General features: G+C 46.3%; 1 protein-coding gene across 1 annotated transcript in view; it reads left to right on the forward strand.

The window, feature by feature from the left end:
• The window catches only part of RHBDL3 (rhomboid like 3), a 73,106-nt gene that overhangs the window by 8,453 nt on the left and 46,054 nt on the right, over nt 1–18,599 (forward strand). The window contains exon 3 of the mRNA XM_055726878.1: nt 15,073–15,156. Within this exon, the coding sequence (XP_055582853.1) occupies nt 15,073–15,156 (84 nt within the window). The remainder of the gene's footprint in view (nt 1–15,072; nt 15,157–18,599) is intronic.

An 18,599-nucleotide genomic window follows, 5' to 3' on the forward strand; every position in this document is an offset into this window, starting at 1 on the left:
ATTAGACGCCTCTGTGAGCATGACAAGAAATTTGCCCCCTTCTCCCCCTCCACCAAGCCGTGCATTGTAAAGGGGAAAGACACTTTAAAAGCTACAAGGGTCTCTTGGCAATGCACAGAGGGGGTTCTGCATCTGCCCCACGCCTTGAAGTCTAATCACATTTACAGTTGTCAGCGTGGGCTGCTGGAGGAGATGAAAGGCAGAGGACAAGGAGGGAGAATAGATTAGTCTCAAGCAGAGGGCACTGGGAGTGCACCTGCTTCTGCTCTGCTACCTTGAGGAGGGGCGGCAACAGCAGCTGGGCATGTGTCATCTGCTGCTTTTTGAGGCGCCCAGCCATGGAGCACACGATTAATGACTCAAGGGGCTGGGCTTTTGTGAGCGATAAAAGCCCTGGGATTTAGGCAGGGCTCTCAGGCCTTTTTTTTTTTTTTTTTTTTTTCTGAGCAGTGCCATTACTTTACATTTTTCAAGTGGTGTTTTGGTCGCAGGGAGCTGCTGTCTGCAGCCACAATGCTTCCCTTTCTCCTCTCTCCCCAAACTGGGCTGACCTTTGTCATGCAGCATTAACCCTTTGACTCCTTCACTTTGGGTTATAGGGTTGGGGAAAAGAAAGTCTCCCTTCAAATTCATTGCCCTGTGGGCAGACTTGAAGGGAAGAATGGGCTGGTAAGAGAGGATCTGTTTTTGCTGAAGGAGATTGGCTTGCTGATGTTGTCTGGATTATCAACCCCTCACTGCCCTCTTCCAGAGGCTCTTTTGCATACAGCAGCCCCCAGGAGAGAGGGGAGGGGAACTTATCCTTCCTTTGGTCAAGGAGGGAAACTGAGGCATTCAGCGGTGAATAGATGTCTGGGAGACTATTCCCTTTGTAGGGTCATGTCCTGTCCTTTACCGTGCCTGGATTAGTCTGTGTCTGTCCCCAGTGTTGTTACAGTGAATGGCATCGTCCCAGCACTTCAGGGCTTATACCCAGATTTGGCTTTTGGCCATGATACCCTGGAGTGATGACTCGGCATGAAAAAGCTACATGGAGGTCATTAATGACCTTCCCACCTCTTGCAGGATGAACAGCGAAAATTCCCCGACTTCCTCCTTAATCTTCTAATACCTCTGTACATTGAACACCAGCCAGCCCTTGAGCTGGATGTGGGTCTCTGAGATTGTCAGTATTTACACCTTCCCTACAGTGTGAAAGGTTTGTCATCAGCTATTCCATTTCCCTTTTCCCTGGCTATTTGGATACTATTCTCTCCAATCCCACCAGCCTGTAATGCAGACTGTTGGCTTTGCCTAGTGCAAAACGTTGGGAGTAGAAGCCGCCAATATGAACCAGACATCAGCAGTGTAGCAAACACAGCACTGTTAAGCTTGTGCTGGTAGAAGACTGCATCTCCTGAAATGTTTCAAGGAGTCATAACAAGCACACCGAAAAGCACATGGAGGCTGAGTCACTCTTATACAGCCCGTGAGTTACTGGCAGCTTGATGTCTCTGGATTTGTAAAAGCCTCAGGAGGCTTCCTACTCATTACACATTTGTGTACCTTCCACGTCTGAGCTGCCTGGAAACCTGCGTGTTAAGAGTGCAGTGTCTGAGAGGAATGGCAAGCTTCATTCAGACCGTTGTGTATCTCTGTTGCCTCCTGATCCCAGCTGCAGTGGGAGGCTTTGGTAGTGTGCTGTGCTGTTTCAGCTGAACATGCGGGATGGTTTTTAAGCACATAGATCCTTGCTAATGTATTGTTCACAAATCCTGTCTTGCATGTAGAAAATCAGTGAAGCAATAAAAACATTTAAGCCGCGTGTTTAAAAAGAAAGGGAGGAAAAAGCCATAAACACAGAGTGGATTGATGCTGTTCTGCAAATCAGCTGGTGCATTGTGCTCTGTGGCTGTGTGCTCTGTTACAACAGAGAAGGGGAAGAGAGCATCCTGTCTCCAGAGGAACAAACCAGCTGCTTAGCGAGTGGAAACAGTTTGGAGGTGCTTTTCTACACCATCATCACTTATTCCTGTAACATTTACAGGGCTTTTAAAGTCACTTTCTACCAGACCTGGAAAACAAGTGTATCTCCTCTGCAATAGGAAGTATGATGCTCCTGTTGCCTTCCAGTATTTGCAGTCAGTCCGAATGTACCGGGGCACATTTGCAAATTGAATGCAGCAGTGGGCGTGTTTGAGTTTGACAGCAGCCAAGGAAGCTGTGATCTCTTTCTGCCTCCTTACTAGCCGTTGTACACAATGTGTTGCTTTCAAATCAGCTTGGTACCAGCACAACATGAGACAGAGTTGATAGGGTTTAGTTGATGGGCTCTTTTCCTGCACCATTGTACATAAAGGGTGCTGAGAAAACCTGATCTCAGAATGCTTTCGATTTTTACGTGATTCAAACCTTGCAGTGTTTACCTGCTCAAGCTGTAGCACCTGGGACAGTCACTTCTTTTCCTTTCCTCTCCTAGTCTTCTGAGCAGTAGCATCCCCTCTGATACAGCTGCTTGTGGTGACGCTGGGGATATTCCGTCACCAGAGATGGTATGTCTTGGTAAAAGGCGTAGTGAAAGTCCTGGATGTTTGTGATCACACTAAGTCTCTCTTGGACCTTGAATTCCTTCATAAAACCCCAGCACTAGCAGGACATGTATTCTTAGTATATGTTCCTGTTGCTTAGGAACAGCTGTCTGCAGTGACGGTGTTACTGGTGAAAGAATAATGATGTATGAAACTGATGTTAAACAAGCAAGATCAATCTTACCCTTAGGAACTGTTCTTCGTGTTCTTTGATACTTAACATACTCTGTAAGTAGCGTATACTCTGGAGTTTCCTGAGTTGTATGAGGAAAAACTAAACAAGGATGCTGGAGGCAAAGCTGTTTGTGACTATCATCAAACCTCTGGTCTCATGCACTCCTTCAGGGCAGCGTTCCCTGAGGGAGCATCTCTGCCTCTGTGATCCTTCACTATTAGGTACCAGTGATGATGGTGACTCTGCTTGGTGTAGCATAATTGTTTGTGATGTATGATGGTAGTGGAAACGCTTGTTGATGACAACCTACAGCCTGTGAGATGTAGCCATGCTTACCTTTTGGCAGAGAAAGGATCAATATTACAAAAGGTGAAAAATGGAAAGTTCCACAAAAAACTACTGGAGGACTCAATCCTGTGTGCTCTGACTTGGTCTAGCAAAACACTTGAAAACAAGTATGACAATTGTCCTGGACCCATTATATGTCTCACATCAACTGTCTGTTTGGCTGGAGCTAGTACGTGTCCTAAGGGATTTGGAGACCAGAGGGGGATTTTAGTTTCTGCCCCTTGCTCTGAAGCAGAGCCAGATGCTTGCTTCCTTCCACTGGCTGCTTGCCACTCCTCTCACATGTTTACTTACCTTCATGCTGAGAAATAATGGGAAGTAGGCCTTAAGCATCTTTACTCACTGCAGGCTGTGGCCACTGTGGAAGGTTGTTGCTTTTTAGCCTTCTTGTTTGCACTGGGGAGGAAAATGAAAGTGTTTATTGTGGTTCCTTTAACTGCTGCCTCTTCCCTCAGCTGCTCCCTCTTGGTTGCTAATAGAGGAGTTGCTTTTGCACAGTTTTGTTATCACTGGATTTATGTGTCTGAATAGCTGTCCCCCTCGTCAGCAGGGAAGGCATCAACGGTTTTCCTTCGTGTGTCCTCTGGCAATAGTATTTGGGGTTTGGAGCAATGTTTCTTTTGCATTGATTTGTGCGTTTAGGCAGCCCCTTTGGGGGAGACTGCTGTGAAGAGCAGGGGAGATGGTCCTGTTGCTGCTATTTTTGGTCTCTGAGCTGTGCCTGGAGACCATAGCTAGAGGAATAACTTTCTTTCAACCTAAATAAAGTGTCTAAAGAATCTTTACTGAGCTGCATGTTTGCTTTGTCACACTTGGACTTGCCAACCCTGGGAACTGTGTATGGAAGTCTTGTGTCTATGTGCATGTGTGCAGGACTGCTCTTGTGCTTTCAGCATGGTAAATATTCTAGTGTTGTCTTCTCTAGAGCTCTATGAGCCAGAGCATACGTTGGCTTTTTTAGAGGATTCGCCAGTGTTGGGTATCCGCACTAGAGATTTTTGCTATTGCAATGCCTTTCAGTCAGTCTGTATTCCAGAAGCTGTAGTATGCTGGCTAGCTTGTGTGGTTTTCACCTGATGGGAACCTCCTGCCTGCATTCATTGCCTTCTGCAGTGTTTGGAGAGGCCAAAGCCATGTCTTTTTATGAATGAGTGCAATGGCCAGTTTATCTACCTGTCAGGCGTAAGGGGAAACAGCTTTCATGGTGGAGAGAGCAGCAGCGTAACTTCATAGTTGTATGTGACAGCTGAAGCTGGCTGGCATATAAATGCTGCACAGTCCCCTTCAACAAGACAGGTGCATTGAGTAACTTCCCCAGGGTGGTGACAGCCAAAATGTCTTCCAAAGAATTGTTGTATGTGTATAAAACAATATCTTCCAGCTTTATTCCCTCTGTGGCCCATGAGCTGAGAGCTGCACATTGATATATAAGATCTTTCATGGTTGGTACTAGTGGCCAAGAGGAGCTGGGGCAGAAAGTCTTTTGCCAGCTGCTGATTTATGGCCCTAGTAAACAGTCCTGAAAAGCACAGTGAGAATTTTCTGGACCTTGTGCAGTTTCAGCTGACTGGAAGCTCCAGGCTGTTATTTGACCATGTGGAGTAATAAACCTGTGAAAACTAATTAACTTTTGGGCCTACTGCAAAACAAACTAGTTCATGCAAAAAAATTACTCCACACTTGCAAGCAACAGTGACTTTATGGGCTTATAAGCCTGTATTTAATGACCAAGCATGTAGTACAATGCATGAAGTATGGGTTTTTTGCTGACTTCTAAAGCTGAACAGAATATAACAAGCTCTACTGATCACTGAGGATGTGAATACCAGCTCTTTCATCCTTATTAATTATGTAGCTGATGTGTGGGTGGAAGTTTGACACAAAACTGCATTGGATGGTTTCTTGTAGTCTAAACCAGCTTGAATTATGCACACCCAACCCAAACGAAAGCAGTTCATTCAAGGAAAGACTCTGTCTGTAGTGAGTACTATAGTTTTTCTGAGGTCATTCTCTGCTCGCTGTTCCCCCTGAGGTGCAGCTGAGTAAGCTCTTTCCCAGTGGGAACACAAGGTGTTTTTCTGATGTTAGCAGGCAAGTTAGTCAGCCCTGCTCAGGACCTGGCTCCTGTGATGCAGATGCTCTGTGCGTGCCAGTTGTGATGGTGACGTCAGAGAAGGGATGTTTGAGTGCCCCGGTATTGTGTTCCTTGCCAATGACAACACACATCAATATTGTATAAATGATCCAGCCTCTGTCATCCAACACCGGTTTGGAGGGAGGGAATGACTGGCCATTCTCCTTAATCAGATTACTAAGGTAACCCTCCCTCTGTCCCATCAACTCCTGCATTACTTAGTAGCCCTTAATACTGGATGTTTAACTGCTGGTATCGTTAGAGTCAAAGCTACGCCTGATGATTCCTGTTCTCCTTTGCTAGGGTCTATCCATTTAGCTGGTGGCAGAGGATTGTGTAGAGCCTTTGCTCACTGGGATGCATGGTGCCACTTGGCTGTTATTTTTCTAATTGATAACTCATCACCGCAAAGAGCAGAGCTGGCCCTTTTGCAGAACATAGGGTGCTCTGGAGTAACTGTGCAGTTGTTGGCTACGTTTGAGATGCACAGGCTTGAGCTTCAGTTCCTCAGAAAGCTGCAGGCAATGCATGGCCTGTTTTCTTCCCCCGTTGAGAAGGGAAGGGAGGAAGGTTGAATATTGTACCAGGTCCCTTTGCTGCCCCACTACACGGCTGGGGAACGAGGAAGCCTGATCTGGAGCTACTTGTTCTGGGGGGGAAGGTTGCATGCTGGCCTGGTCTATGCCCACACCTGGGTCATGCAGACAGATCATCTGGTATCTTGGCAAGATAGTTGTCACAATTGCTGATACAGGAGCAGGAATTTGGAACTTGAAAGAGAAACCACCTTAAAGGCAGAAGAACTACGATGTAGTGAGATTTTTTAAAAAAATATTTATTTATTTTAAAGCGTCTGTCCCCCCTCTCCTGATGGATGCACTTGAGTTGTCACAGTACTCAGCACCAGAGTACCAGCTAGCATGGGTCCATCCCAAGATTTGGTTTTCTCTGCTAAGCAAAGTATTATTGCAGAGCTATTATTTGACCTAAAATAAGTGTGTGTGCATACTCACTGCTATAGAATTCTGCTTTTTCACGCATCAAATCAAGTCCCTGTGGATTTTCACCTCCCTCCCAGATCTGGCAGACACTGAAAAATGGAGCTATTTTTAATCTGAAATGTTCTGTGTTTCAAATTCAGGGTATAAAATGTGGGTTTTCTCCTGACAAGTTTCATGGCTGATTGCTATAAAACTCCTTGTCTTTAAAGGAAGAATAAAACTTCCTACAGGAAGAGCAAAAGCTCTGATTTTTTAGGGGTATGAATCTTAGTTCCTTTGAGAAACAGAAAAATAGTGGCATTTGCTGTCCTTGGATCAAAGAATTTACTGAGGTGGAGGAACAATTTAACCGAGGACTCTAGCACAGTCCAGTGTGGTAGGGTGGTATCAAGGGACTCTGTTCCCCTCCCGGAGGGGAGATGATGTTCTCTGGATTAGGAATCATTTGCCTGAAACAGTATGTCTGACAACCAAAGAGACTGGCATCACAGGCAGAATGCTGCTTACACCCATTTCATCATCTTCTTGCTGTCACTGTGGTTCTGTCATCCCACTGGAGTCGCTGCTCCACCTGTCCTCCTGAAAATCTGGTGTGTATTGTCCAGGAGAAGAGATGAATTTCTGGTTCAGTTGTTCTCCCTGCCCAGAACAAACAGATATAGAAAGTTTCTTCCCCTCCCCACTGTATGTGCTGTTCTGTGCCTGAGTCCAGTCTGATGGGTCAAAGGGGGAGCCACCTTTCAGAGGAGATCCTCCCTTCTGTGCACCCAGGGGTGGGACAGTGGGGATAGCAAGTTGTTACCACCAGGCTGCAGACGGTTGTCTAAGCGAGAAGGGTTGAGACCTTTTTTGCCCTAAGGGAGGAAGAGGGAGAGAGGCAGAGCAAATCTGAGGGTATAGGGGAGCTTGAGCTGGGGAAAGCAGCATGCTCAGTTTTGCAAGGTAGCCTTGGGTTTGGACTCCAGGCTAGGCAGTAGGCTGGATGCCTCAGGCGTAACAGGAGCAACGTTCCCTAGTCAGTGCTGAACCCTGTCCCTCTGGCACTGGCGGAGCTGCTTGAGTGCAAACACCAGCTCAACTTTCTTCTGGCTCCCAGCACTGAAGGGGCTATTCATGACAGTCCAAGTGGCTTCTGTACTGGTGGCCCCTTGAGCTGGGACAGTCCCCCCCACCCTGCTGCAGCCTTGGTAAGCGGAGAGTTGCAGCTAATGAAACACAAGAGGAGTTCCCTGCAATTGTATGGGCAGAATTTTTCTTTGCTGAGTAAATTTCTATCCTGGTTACCAACCTGGCAGCACCCTGCTGACATAGCCTTGGTCTTTGCCTGTAAGAACTGTCTAAGGCAGCCCATCGGTCACAGCATCCTGGCACCTAATGAGGCTTAATGGGACCGCCAAACTCTGAGCCCAGCAGACCACACACAGCACCGCCTGTCAGTGTGCTCCTCTCTTTTCTGCCTGATGCAGAAGGGGAGCAGCACTTGTCTCCTGGGGCTACCTAGACAATTGGTGTTTCTGCCTGGCCTTCATCTCACTGGTGTGGCTCGCCAGATAAGTCACTAAGCAACAGCAGAGAGAGACCCAATGGCTCAGATCTGATTAACCTCTACAACTTTATCCTGTGTTTTAATTGGATTAGCTGCAGGGGAGCGGTTTTGCTGCTGTTCCTGTTTTTTTCTTAAACAGGTACTTAACTGCATGCAACAAGTTAAGAGTAGCAAGAAGACCTGTGAATAAATAAGTGGTGTTTGCTTCTTTCCCACTGCTCAGCTAACAGCTCCTGCCCTCCCTTTCTGAAAAATTGCTGTAGCAGATGCCTGTGAGATAGTTCAGAGTAAGCCCTGCAGTGAGATCTCTTGGGAGGTGTGGGGTCTCGCCTAACAGCCTGGATGGCAGACCAAGAGTCCCTGATTGCTAACTGCCATTTTGTTGCTTTTGGGAAGGATTTCTGCTCAGTAAATGTTCAAAGCAATTTCCATGTTCAGTTTCTTTCATCTTTTCTCTGAGCTTTTTAGTTTCCTTCAGGGCCTGATACTTCTGCATCTCAGGGTTTTTTCTTATATCACTGCAGTAGCTGTGGGCTGTAGGGAACTGGCCTTATTCAGCACTGCAATAGCCCTTGCTCTTCAAGGACTTCAAAGTTCATTCTCCAGTGTCAGTTCATTTAGTTTTGCAGGTGGCAACATGGAATAAGGAGATCAGTGATCATATCCTGTTATAATGGGGGACAGGCTGCTCCAGACCTAAAAAAAAAGGAATGGAACCCATTTGATTGTGGGATTGCCCCTCATTCCTCACGCTGCTGTCTACCTGCATGGTGCCCAATTGAGAAAAAGAAGAACCAGTTTCCAGGAGACTTTCGCCCATGTCCATCCTTCTGTCTGAAGCACCCAGTTTTCTCTTCAACAAGCTTAAAATAGAAGCCTTTCTCCTTGCCATAGCTGTAATTGGTTCTGGATTGGGCCCTGGAGAGGGTCATTCACCTCCCTGGGTTGATAGAAGGGGTACATGCTGCTGAGAAGTGCCCTCTTACATCTGTTTCTAGGTAGCTGTGCACAAAAAGAGTGAATTGTAGGTGTGATAGCTGAGCACAGCTCTGTTCCAGGAGGAATAATGGATGTACTAGCACTACTCTAGCTGTTACAAGATCAAAAGTGCTGTTACATTAAAGCTGGTAATACTGCCTGGCTTGGCAAAAGGGCTGAAAAATTGTTCTGGGGTTTTAATGTATGTTCAGATAAACTGTCTTTCATAGTGAGGATCAAGCCTTTGAATCTAGTCCATGTACAACAGCGTGGGTTTTAGTGACTTGGTGAAAATGTAACTCCAAGGAATTCCCTCTTTGCACAGGGCTTGAATGTGATTCATTTATGAACACCGTGTGCATCACAGTTGCAGTCTTTAAGCAGAGGTTTCAGTGCTTTGTTGCATCTGGGGTGCCTTTACGGGGTGTGTGGTTGTTGGGCATGGACTCGGCTGCTGCTTGTAAAGAAAATGTAATCATTAAGTTGAATTATGATGGACATTAGTTTCCTTTGTCAGATTTAATGTATTCATGTATTTCGTGTCCACTGGCCCCTCAGCAGCTTGCAGGCTGGATATGTAAATTGGTATCTGCAGAGGATGACTGATCCATTAATAGGTGGAATTTGATGCTCATAAAAATGAATGCATTTCATGTTGCATGGCAATGGTTTGCCTGAATTTTTAAGTTGCCTGAGGATCTCTTACTTGGAATTCTGTGGCTCAGGCTATATTTGTTACAAAAGCAATACAAATGGAGAGGCCCTGTGGTTTCAGAGGGTTGGCTATTCTTTTGTCTGAGTATCACTTACAGTTTTCCTGTATCAAATGTTATTCCAAGGAAGCTGTGAAAATGTGAAATGCAACGATATCTGAAAACAAAGCACTGCAGTCCAAATTCACTGTGCCCACAGAAATAATCTGTCTTTGGAGATCTGTTCAGATACTATTTTTCAGGAAAAGCCAAGTTTTAGTAGATAATTTTTCATTATTAGGCTTTCATGAAGGGATGTAAAGGACTAAAAGGATTTGGTGGGTCATTAAAATAAATACAGATCTGCCACTGTGGGGTTTTAAACACAAGATGAAATCCTGGCTCCTCTGAAAGGGCCTCATTTGCTTCCTCTGGGCCTCATGCTAATTTCATTACTGATCTCAGACGGGTAAAGACTTCCCGATTTTAATTTTACAGTGCTTCTTTAAGCATGTAGATATATAAATACTCAGTTTCGTTTGCTGAGAGTTTTATTAAAGGAGGCTCACACAACGTGCACCCCTTCCATGGTGGAGCATTTGTGTGAGAAATTTCATTTTTCAAGCACGTGAAGTCATGATGATCCCTCAGATACTGAGAGTCTGCACTCTGAAAACATTGGCACTTCTTGCTTTTTCCTTCAGCACTGTGAGGCAAATTCTTCAGCTCTTCATCACTATGCAAGCCTGGGCTGAAGGGGCAGTAGCAAATATGCATGGAGAATATTGTGATATGTGCCATAAAGTTGTGCCAAGGAGAAAGGAACATCCAGGCTCAAATGATCTTTTTTTCCCTGAAGCTTCTATGGTTTGCTTTTTTCTAAGGTGAAGTGCTGGATACAAGCCTTGCTAACAGTCAACATCTTTCATGCCAGGGAAGAAATTCTTTGCTAGTGTCTTCCTTTGCCACAGTGTCTCTATATACTCGTGATATCAATGCAGCAGAGTTTGGCTGTGGAACATCTATCATTACTGTAATAATGTACAGCTCCGTGGGTACTGCATCCATCTCTGACTAATCTGTTCCCATAGAAATGTATGCCAGGGTTCGACTGAACAGTGTCTCCATTTTGCAGCCTGAGGAAATGACCATGGTTTGGTATGTTTCTGAGAAGGTGATTGAAACAACCAGATTTGCTGGGTGGGCAGCAGGGATAGAACCAGGGTGAAGTACCAGTGTGGGATGGCTGTGGCTATGGGTGGCACTTTCATGGCACTTCTTCCCCACACTATAGTGTCTGAAAAAAACCCCAGTCCCCTAGAGGGAAGTAAGGGTGCTTGGTGATGGTGTCTTGGCTCTGAAGCTAGCTAGTTGTGATTGCAGGGACTTGCAGTCTGCTATGGGTTGGTACAAGCCCATCTTTCAACTTGTAAAAAAGCTGCTGCATTTGCTTGAAGGTCATCAGGCAAGTATGCAAGCAAAACCCAGCTGCTTTTCTTCTGGAGACTTGGTCTCTCAAATAGTCAGTGCCCAGGGTTCTTGAGAGTCTTATCTCAAGTTGGTGAATTCAGTAGTAGATGAAGGTATTTGACATCTTTGGGTATCGGTAACTTTTTGGGGCTGTGGAAAGCTGTGGACGCTTTGGCCAGGCCCCTTTAACCAGCAGCTCTGTGTCAGAGCTCTGCCCTGCTTTACTTGGGCTTGGATGCAGCACACAGTTCTGCAGCCAGCTTACGTGGCTCAAGTGTGAAGGAATGGTAAGATGTGTAGGGCTGAAAAGACCTCAAGGAATTTCCCCCCTTCCCCATCAGTCCCCTACCACAGATCAAAGTTGTCTAGGCTGTCCCATTTCTGTAGTGTAGGAGGGATTCTCATTCAGCTTATCTGAGACCAGGTCTACAAGGCATGGGAAGAGTGAATGAAGAAACTGTTCACCAGGGCCTGCTTCTTCTGGTGGCACTAGCTGGCAGTTTCTGAAATAATTTTTGCTTTAGCTGCCTCCAGACTCTGTAGAGGTGAGAAGTGGAGCAAGCAATACTCATCAATTAAAATGGCCATATAATTTTCATTGCCATAATAAAGACTAATGTAAAGTAAAATCAATTATTTTATGCAATAGGACAGGAATTAATCTCAACTAAGCATCCTGGTCTATTGTAGTTCCCCACTTGCTACAACAAACATTTGTCTATGTGGTGAGATTTTCTAGCATAGAAGTGCTAAGAGAGGAGTGTGACAGCTATGGGAGCTGGACTGGCTTGCTTTCTAGCTGTGTTGCCTCCCTTGGTTGACAGGTGGAGAGCCTGATGGCCAGCTTCCAGTTAACACAGTTATTTTGCTAGCTTACAGGGTAACTGTGCTGAAAATTCTGCTATTGCCCAAGCAGTTTCGTTTCCGAAGAGGGATTCTGCTGAAATCTTTCTCTGTGGAGTGACTGGAGTAAAAACTTTAGTTTACCCTCCATGCTGGGGATATACCTGGACTTGGGGTGCAAATCCTCAAATCAACAGCAGGTTTGTGCTTATCCTACATGCGACAGAATACTGCAGAGCCCGAAGCAGCTTCACAGCTAGGCCACAGCTGCTTCCTTTCTAGTGAGAACAAGCAGCAAGTGCATCTGTCACAGGGGGTGCAAAGATTTGCTGTCCCATGCATGCTTAGGTGTAGTACTTCACTGCAGGGCTGAGCAAGGCTAAAAATCTTGCCTGTACATACCCTGTCCAGCTCCTCCAAGTCACTCAGTGCGCTCAGCAGAGCCTGGTTATATCTGTTCTCCATCTGTCCCTTCCTCCATCATCTTTGCTATTGTTAATTGTTAGCATCTGGCTTGAAAGATTGCCCCTTAGCACGGTGCTGATGGGATCTTTACACAGAGGATTAAGGCTGGAGTGGATTGACAGGAGACAGTATCCCTGCTGTGGGAAGCTTGCCAGTTGTGTGCAGGCTCAGTGCTGCTGCTCTTCCAGTTACTCCAGTTCATGTCAGGACATAGGCAAGAGTCAGTTGCAGCTCCATGCCCCCTCAGCAGGGCCAGCTGGCCAGATGTGGCCCGGGGCACTGCATGCTGAATTTGGAAGAGGCCTCCAGCACCCAGCTGCTGCATGTGGCCTTTGTCAAGTTTTTCTGTCTCTTTACATCAGCTGCACCACCCCATGGAGGCGATTTCATACCTGGCTCCTCAGGTGGTTTCCACTGTGCAATTGCAGTGCTTTAATCAAGGATGTGGATAAGGATAAAAGCTTTGTGGGGGGTGCTGGCAGTAGGAGTTGAGATGTCATTTCTTACTGTATCATTCTCCTTAGGTGGCAAATGTGTCTGTAAATCACACAAGTGCTTTGCCGTAGCTTTGCTTTCTGTTACTGCCTCAGCTGCTGCCAGGATTTCATGGGACACAGATCTCAGCTTTTGGCAAAAAGCACTGCCTCCTTTCCTTGTAAAGGTACTTAGCATGTATTTCCAGTGCCCAGGAGCGTAGCCGAGGGCCCTGCTAAACTTGCTAAATCCAGGCCCTGGGAGATCATATTTCTTTTTGTGTTATTTGGTTTTCTTTCCTGTGGAGTCTGTATTTTCTCCTGTACGTGCATGAGGAGCAGGGGAGAATCCCTTGGCATTTCAGAAGGTATGAGTGTCCTCTTACCTTGTGACTCTCCTGATCTGCTCCTAACAAGTCCTTGGAGACCTTTGTTGCTCTTTTCCAAAGCTGGTATGTGTCCTGCAGTAACCAAAGGGTATCTGTTACCTTGCAAGGACAATCTGGGGCCTGGAGGTGCGTTTACTCCTTGCTGTCAGTAGCACAGGTGCTGACTCCCTTTTTTGCCGCGTTGGAACAGACTGGCAGAAACTTTCCGTGCTTGGATCTATCACACCAGGGAGGGTTTCCATGTGTGTTATGCTGTCTACAGCTGTTGCAGAAGAAGTCTTTTTCCAGTCTAAAGGAAAAACCTTTATATCTAATCCATCTCAGACTCTTAAATCTCAAAGATAGCCAAGTAAAACCAGCAGAGTTCACACCAAAGGGCTCAATTTTGTGGGCTTCTTGAAGGGAATGTTAAAAGATGTTCACAGGGTTTAGAAGCATTGTTAGATTTTTTTTTTTTCTTTTCTTGTACTATGAAAATCCCACTGGCTGGTATTCCCATGTCCCTTTAAGACATTTGAGATAACATTTAGTTTCTTCCATTAAAACTATTTTTATCCTGGCCTGTGGGACAAGTAGAAATTAAAACAGTGCTTGGTATTTCCTTGCCCATCCTGTCTGTTCTTCATCCTCAGATCCTTTCAGCTCTCCCCAGCTCTCCCCCCTTTCCTCCCCAGCTTGCCTTGAAGGGCTGGGAAAGCCGGCGCTGGCGCATTATGTTGCCTGTCTGATTGTTGTGGGGTTGTGTTTGTGTGGGGAAGGTCACGAGACAAAAAGACCACCAGGCAGGGGTGGGCGGGGGGGTGTTCAGTCCTGCTCCATTCAATCCTTGTGGCAATGGGTGGGAAGAGTCTTGTTTGCATGATGGGATTTCAGGGGGTGATTGCTTTTTTGTTTAGGCTTCTTCCACGGCTGCTGCATGGGCCCTGGAGGGCTACAACAAAAGTAGAGCATATATATGAGATTCATGGGGCTGAAGCGTGCTGAGATAACCAAGAGGCAAAGTAGTCCGTGCAGGAGCGACTGAGCCAGAGCCAGCCACTGTGCCCTTGCAGCCTGGAGGCTGTCAGCGATTGCTCCGGGTGGGGTGTTTGTGCTATGTCCGGTCTTGGCTCTGGTGGGAGCTCTTCCTGGGTGTCCGAATCCTGTGGGCTGAGATCCTTAGCTGGATGAATGCTGTGCAAGTTTTTTGGCTGTGGAATGAAGGTTGAGATGTGGAGGAACAGCTCCACGGACCTGCCACACTGGCTATGCTTCCCTGAATATTTTTGAGGCTTCCAGCCAGTGACTTTTAATTTGCAGCACCGGCCTCCTTCCTTGTCCATCAGGTCCACACTTCTGAGAGCATTCTTGTGTTTAAATCACCCCTCTGAGATGCTGGCCCTCAGCGCATCTCTCCCCTCGCCCCCCCCCCCCCATCCTTAGAAAGCAGCTCAGGCTATATTTACCACTGGTATGCATAAAGGCAAACATTGTCAGGGACTCATTGTAACTGTCCCAATTACCCTGGGTTCATTTGCATAAGAAGATTGACCAGCCTGTGGTACTGGCTTTGCCTTGGCTGTCTGATATGGGACACTTCGATTTGGTGAGCAGAAAGAAATAGAGTTCCCAGGCTGGGTGTAGGTTGGGGAGGGGTTGACAGTTTTGGTCCCTAACAGCATGGGTGCTACAGCAGCCCTTCCTGGTGGGAGGGTGACTTGTCAACTCCCAGCTGCTGGCAGCACAAGTCTGTCTGATACAGTTGTAATAGCTGCCAGTTTCCCAGAGATACAGATTCAAGGGATCCCAAGCATGCCTGAGCTCCTGGCTGTCCCATCTGAGTAAATCCTTCTCCTCTATAGTGTGTATGTGTGTATTTATATATTGATGTATTTATTTTTAGTAGGTGTTCACCCTGCTTGAATGCTTTTAGACTAAGCAGTGACCTGCCTTGTGTTGTCACTTCCTCAGGCACATGTAACCTCTCCTCCTTGTGTTTGGATTTCTTCCAGAGAGCTAGCTGTTCCTGCAGGCAGGCTCTAAAGGGAGAGGAAAGCAGCTGGGATGAAGCACAAGTCAGGAAGCGAGCTGAAATGGTATGATCTCTTGACCCAAAGCAGTAGCTAGTGCTGTTAGGGCTAGCGCTTGCACTGCAGCAGCTGCACAGCTCAGGCTCACTGAATTGAGAATTATTCATATTCTCTTTCCCTTCCCCCCCCAGTGCCATACGTAACGTGATCTGGCTGTACCCATGCTGGCAGATGGAAAAGCAAGACACTATTTGCAGTAATGGTTCTTCATGGGCTCAACTGGCCTATGAAGTTGCAACGTTCAAGCTTGTCAGCTTTGGCAGAGCAGCAGAACAGCCTTTCTGGAGACCTTTACTGTCCCTCTGCTGCTGCTGTATGTGTGCATATGCCTGTGCAAATGTGTATCCTTCCCTTCATCTCCCTGCTGCTTCCAGGAGAGACCTGCACACTCGGACAGCTGTTGTTGTTGCTTGTGGGTGTCACCAAGCTTAGCGTACTTCCTGGAGGTGCTTTGACCATTACTCTATCCTAATCCCTCCTTAAAAATCTTCCCTCCAGTATTTGGCAATTTTCAGTTTTTACTGGTCAGTCATTAGGTAGCAATGTAGGAGTGCTTCATGGAGGCGGCTGGAGTACATCTCAGCTACAGTAGTATTTTAAGCCTCTTGCATCCTTGGGTGAATTACTTTGCCTCTCTGCCTTGGGTTCCCAGTTATAAAGTGGAGCTCTTTGTGAGGAGGTACCACTGTGAATCATAATGAGCACAAACTGCCATTTCAAAATGCACTGTGCTAGAGACCTGATTCTAACAGTCAAATATAGGACAGAAATTTGGTATTTTTGGACCTCTGTGAAAGGGATTGACGATCCAGCCCAGATTTCTCAGGAATTCCTTTGCTATTTCTTTGGGGTGGAGTGTGTGTGGAGAAATCCTCATGTCTTTTCTCAGATGAGTTGCTGCTTGTGCTCTGACTCCAGGATGCTCACATTTTTTGCCTGAAATAAACTGCATTGATATTGTTATGTTTGCTTGGTGCAAGAAACATCAAAAAAGAAGGGGCCAGAACCAGAGTCTCAAGTTGGGGCACAGATGGACCCCTTGCAGTTCCTCTAGCAACACTTTAAAAGTCAGTTTTGTATGTTTGATTTCCCTGATGTGTTGAAAAGGCAAAGTAGAGTCAAGTCTTAGATTTAGATTTGTTTTCCTTTCCATTGTGTTTGGTTTTGAGGGCTGTGTCCTACCTTCCATTGGATTTCTATGACCTCTCATCTCCACTGTGTGACAGTGGAGTCTATTTATGAGCAAGTTAAACATGAGCTCCAGACACTGATTTAGCTTTTAAATGGTTGTTCTTGACAAATATGAAAGATAGTTCTGAGCATGAAGAAAAGGGCTATGATTTAAGGCTTTATGCTCTCCCTTTTAGACACTGTATCTTTTGCTTTGCAGTTGGGAAAATTAGATTTGGCACAGGATCATGTAGGAGGTGACTGATAGACCTAGGAGGATAACAGATACCTTGGCCTATCTAAACCTGCAGACGCAAAAGGGTTGGGAGTTTGTGTCTGCCACTGAGGTTCAAGTAATAAGAAGTGTCCTTCCTAAACAGTTTATTTTCCCTAGCTGTGAAAATGGTGGAGGTGGGTGAAAAATGATACGTAGAGTTTCATTTGCAATTCCACAAAAGATTGGGAAAACTGCTTTTTGTTGCTCTTCGAGCAAAATATTTAGTTTGACTTGAGCCAAACCATCTGGGCACTCTGAACATAAACATAAATGGCAATTTTCTTATCAAACATTTTGAAAATAGTAATGCCTAGTGTTTTGGCCTTGTAGAATCCAAGGAAACTTCTGAACGATCAATGTTCAAAACTAAGGCAAATTCACAGGAAAGTCTTGGCATGACTGAAATGTCCAAGTTTTTGCTTGGAAAAGTTTTGTTTTGGAAAAAAACCTTATCTTGGCTTTAGAAATGGGAGGAAAGCCCTGTAAATAACACTGACAGTAAACAATGTTCCTATGTCATACATATAAACTGCATCTTGTCCCACCTTTAGGGTAGTGTTACACTTGAGTCTCTAGGGCTGCTGCTTTTAATTATCTTGGTGCTTTATCCCATCAGCTGTTTCCATGTCACTTGCTCAGTTTTGCTATGACTCCCTTTGATGGGGGCCGTCTGCCCTTTGGTGGCTGCTGTTCGGTTTGCTCTGGGTTCATGAGAATTTGTTGACTGGGAGCAAAGAAGGTGCCTGGTCGTGGAGGGATTATACAGGGATTGATGATGGTAACACTGCTTCAGGCAGCTTTTCTGCTCTGGGATTAAAGTTCATGCTGTGTTACTTGTCTCTCTCTCTAGGCCTTACAAGTCCATGTGGGAAGCTATTCTGCCTGGACTATTTAATTTTGTGCTGCTCAGCTCAATCTCTGCCTCATTTCTCTTCCTTCTTTCCCCTTCCATTCAAGCGGCATCTTTCAGTCTTCCCCATTCAGGTCTGTCTTTGCTCTCTGCCCTGTGTAAAACTTCCATGCCCTCCCTACCATTCATCACCTCTTGCTCATTCACCTCCCTGCTTGCCTTTCTCCATTCATCTGGGCTTCCTCTCAGCCAGGCTGGGCTGCCCTCCCCTCCTGCCCCTTCCACAGTCCTCCTTTTGTGCCTTTGCACTCCCTTCGCCGTGGCCATCTGAAGCACAGCAGTCTGCAGCATGCTCCCTGAGGATGCTCTGCTAGAAGCTGGCCCCAGTTGATGGTCTAATTAATCCCTAGTGGAAGCCTGGTGGGATTGCTTTGGGTGGATTTGTCTCTCTAGTTACCCTGCAGGTGAGAAGTTCCATGCCCCCCCCACCCCTGCCCCTTCCCGGCTCTTCCCGCTTCCCAGAGATGCAGGCTGATGCATGTACAGGAAGAGTATTGCCATTTCCTAAACCCTCCTTTTCAGTCTGGCCTTTCTCTCTCCCTCCTAGCTTGTTTTCCCTTTGTTTGCAGTGGTTGTAGCTCCCAGGCAACTCTTTGGATTGTTGTTTTGAGCTCCTCCTTCCTGAGGAGTGTAATATGCATTTCTCTTAATTTTGCTGGCTCTCTCCTTATGATTGTTGCCTCTGCCTTCTCTGCTTCTTTATTCTAATTGTCTGCATTGGGATCGTATCAGTTTTGGAAGACCATCTCTGTGCTTGAATGTGTGTTTTGAGCGTTACCCAGGAAATAGAGCCTGTGAATTGCAGTAGCCAGGGCTTGTTTTTACTAAGTCTCAATGCAGCCGCAACCCTGTGCCGGTGATGCAGACATGGCAAATACGGACCACAGGCCTCTGCCAAAGATCCCCCCAGCCTGCTGTGCACCTGGTCCCCTAGAGCTCACACCCATGCCGGCAATGTGCTCCTATTGAAGGAGCAGGTCTCTGTGTCTCTGTGCTGTGGCGTGGCAGGAAAGCCATGTGGGAGGTCTGCTTGCCTGTGGGTGCCCGTGGGGGGCTTCAGCTTTGAACTGTTAAACTGCATTCAAGCCAGTC

The sequence above is a fragment of the Falco cherrug genome, chromosome 1 (assembly GCF_023634085.1).
Source record: "Falco cherrug isolate bFalChe1 chromosome 1, bFalChe1.pri, whole genome shotgun sequence".
NCBI classification, from domain to species: Eukaryota; Metazoa; Chordata; class Aves; order Falconiformes; family Falconidae; genus Falco; species Falco cherrug.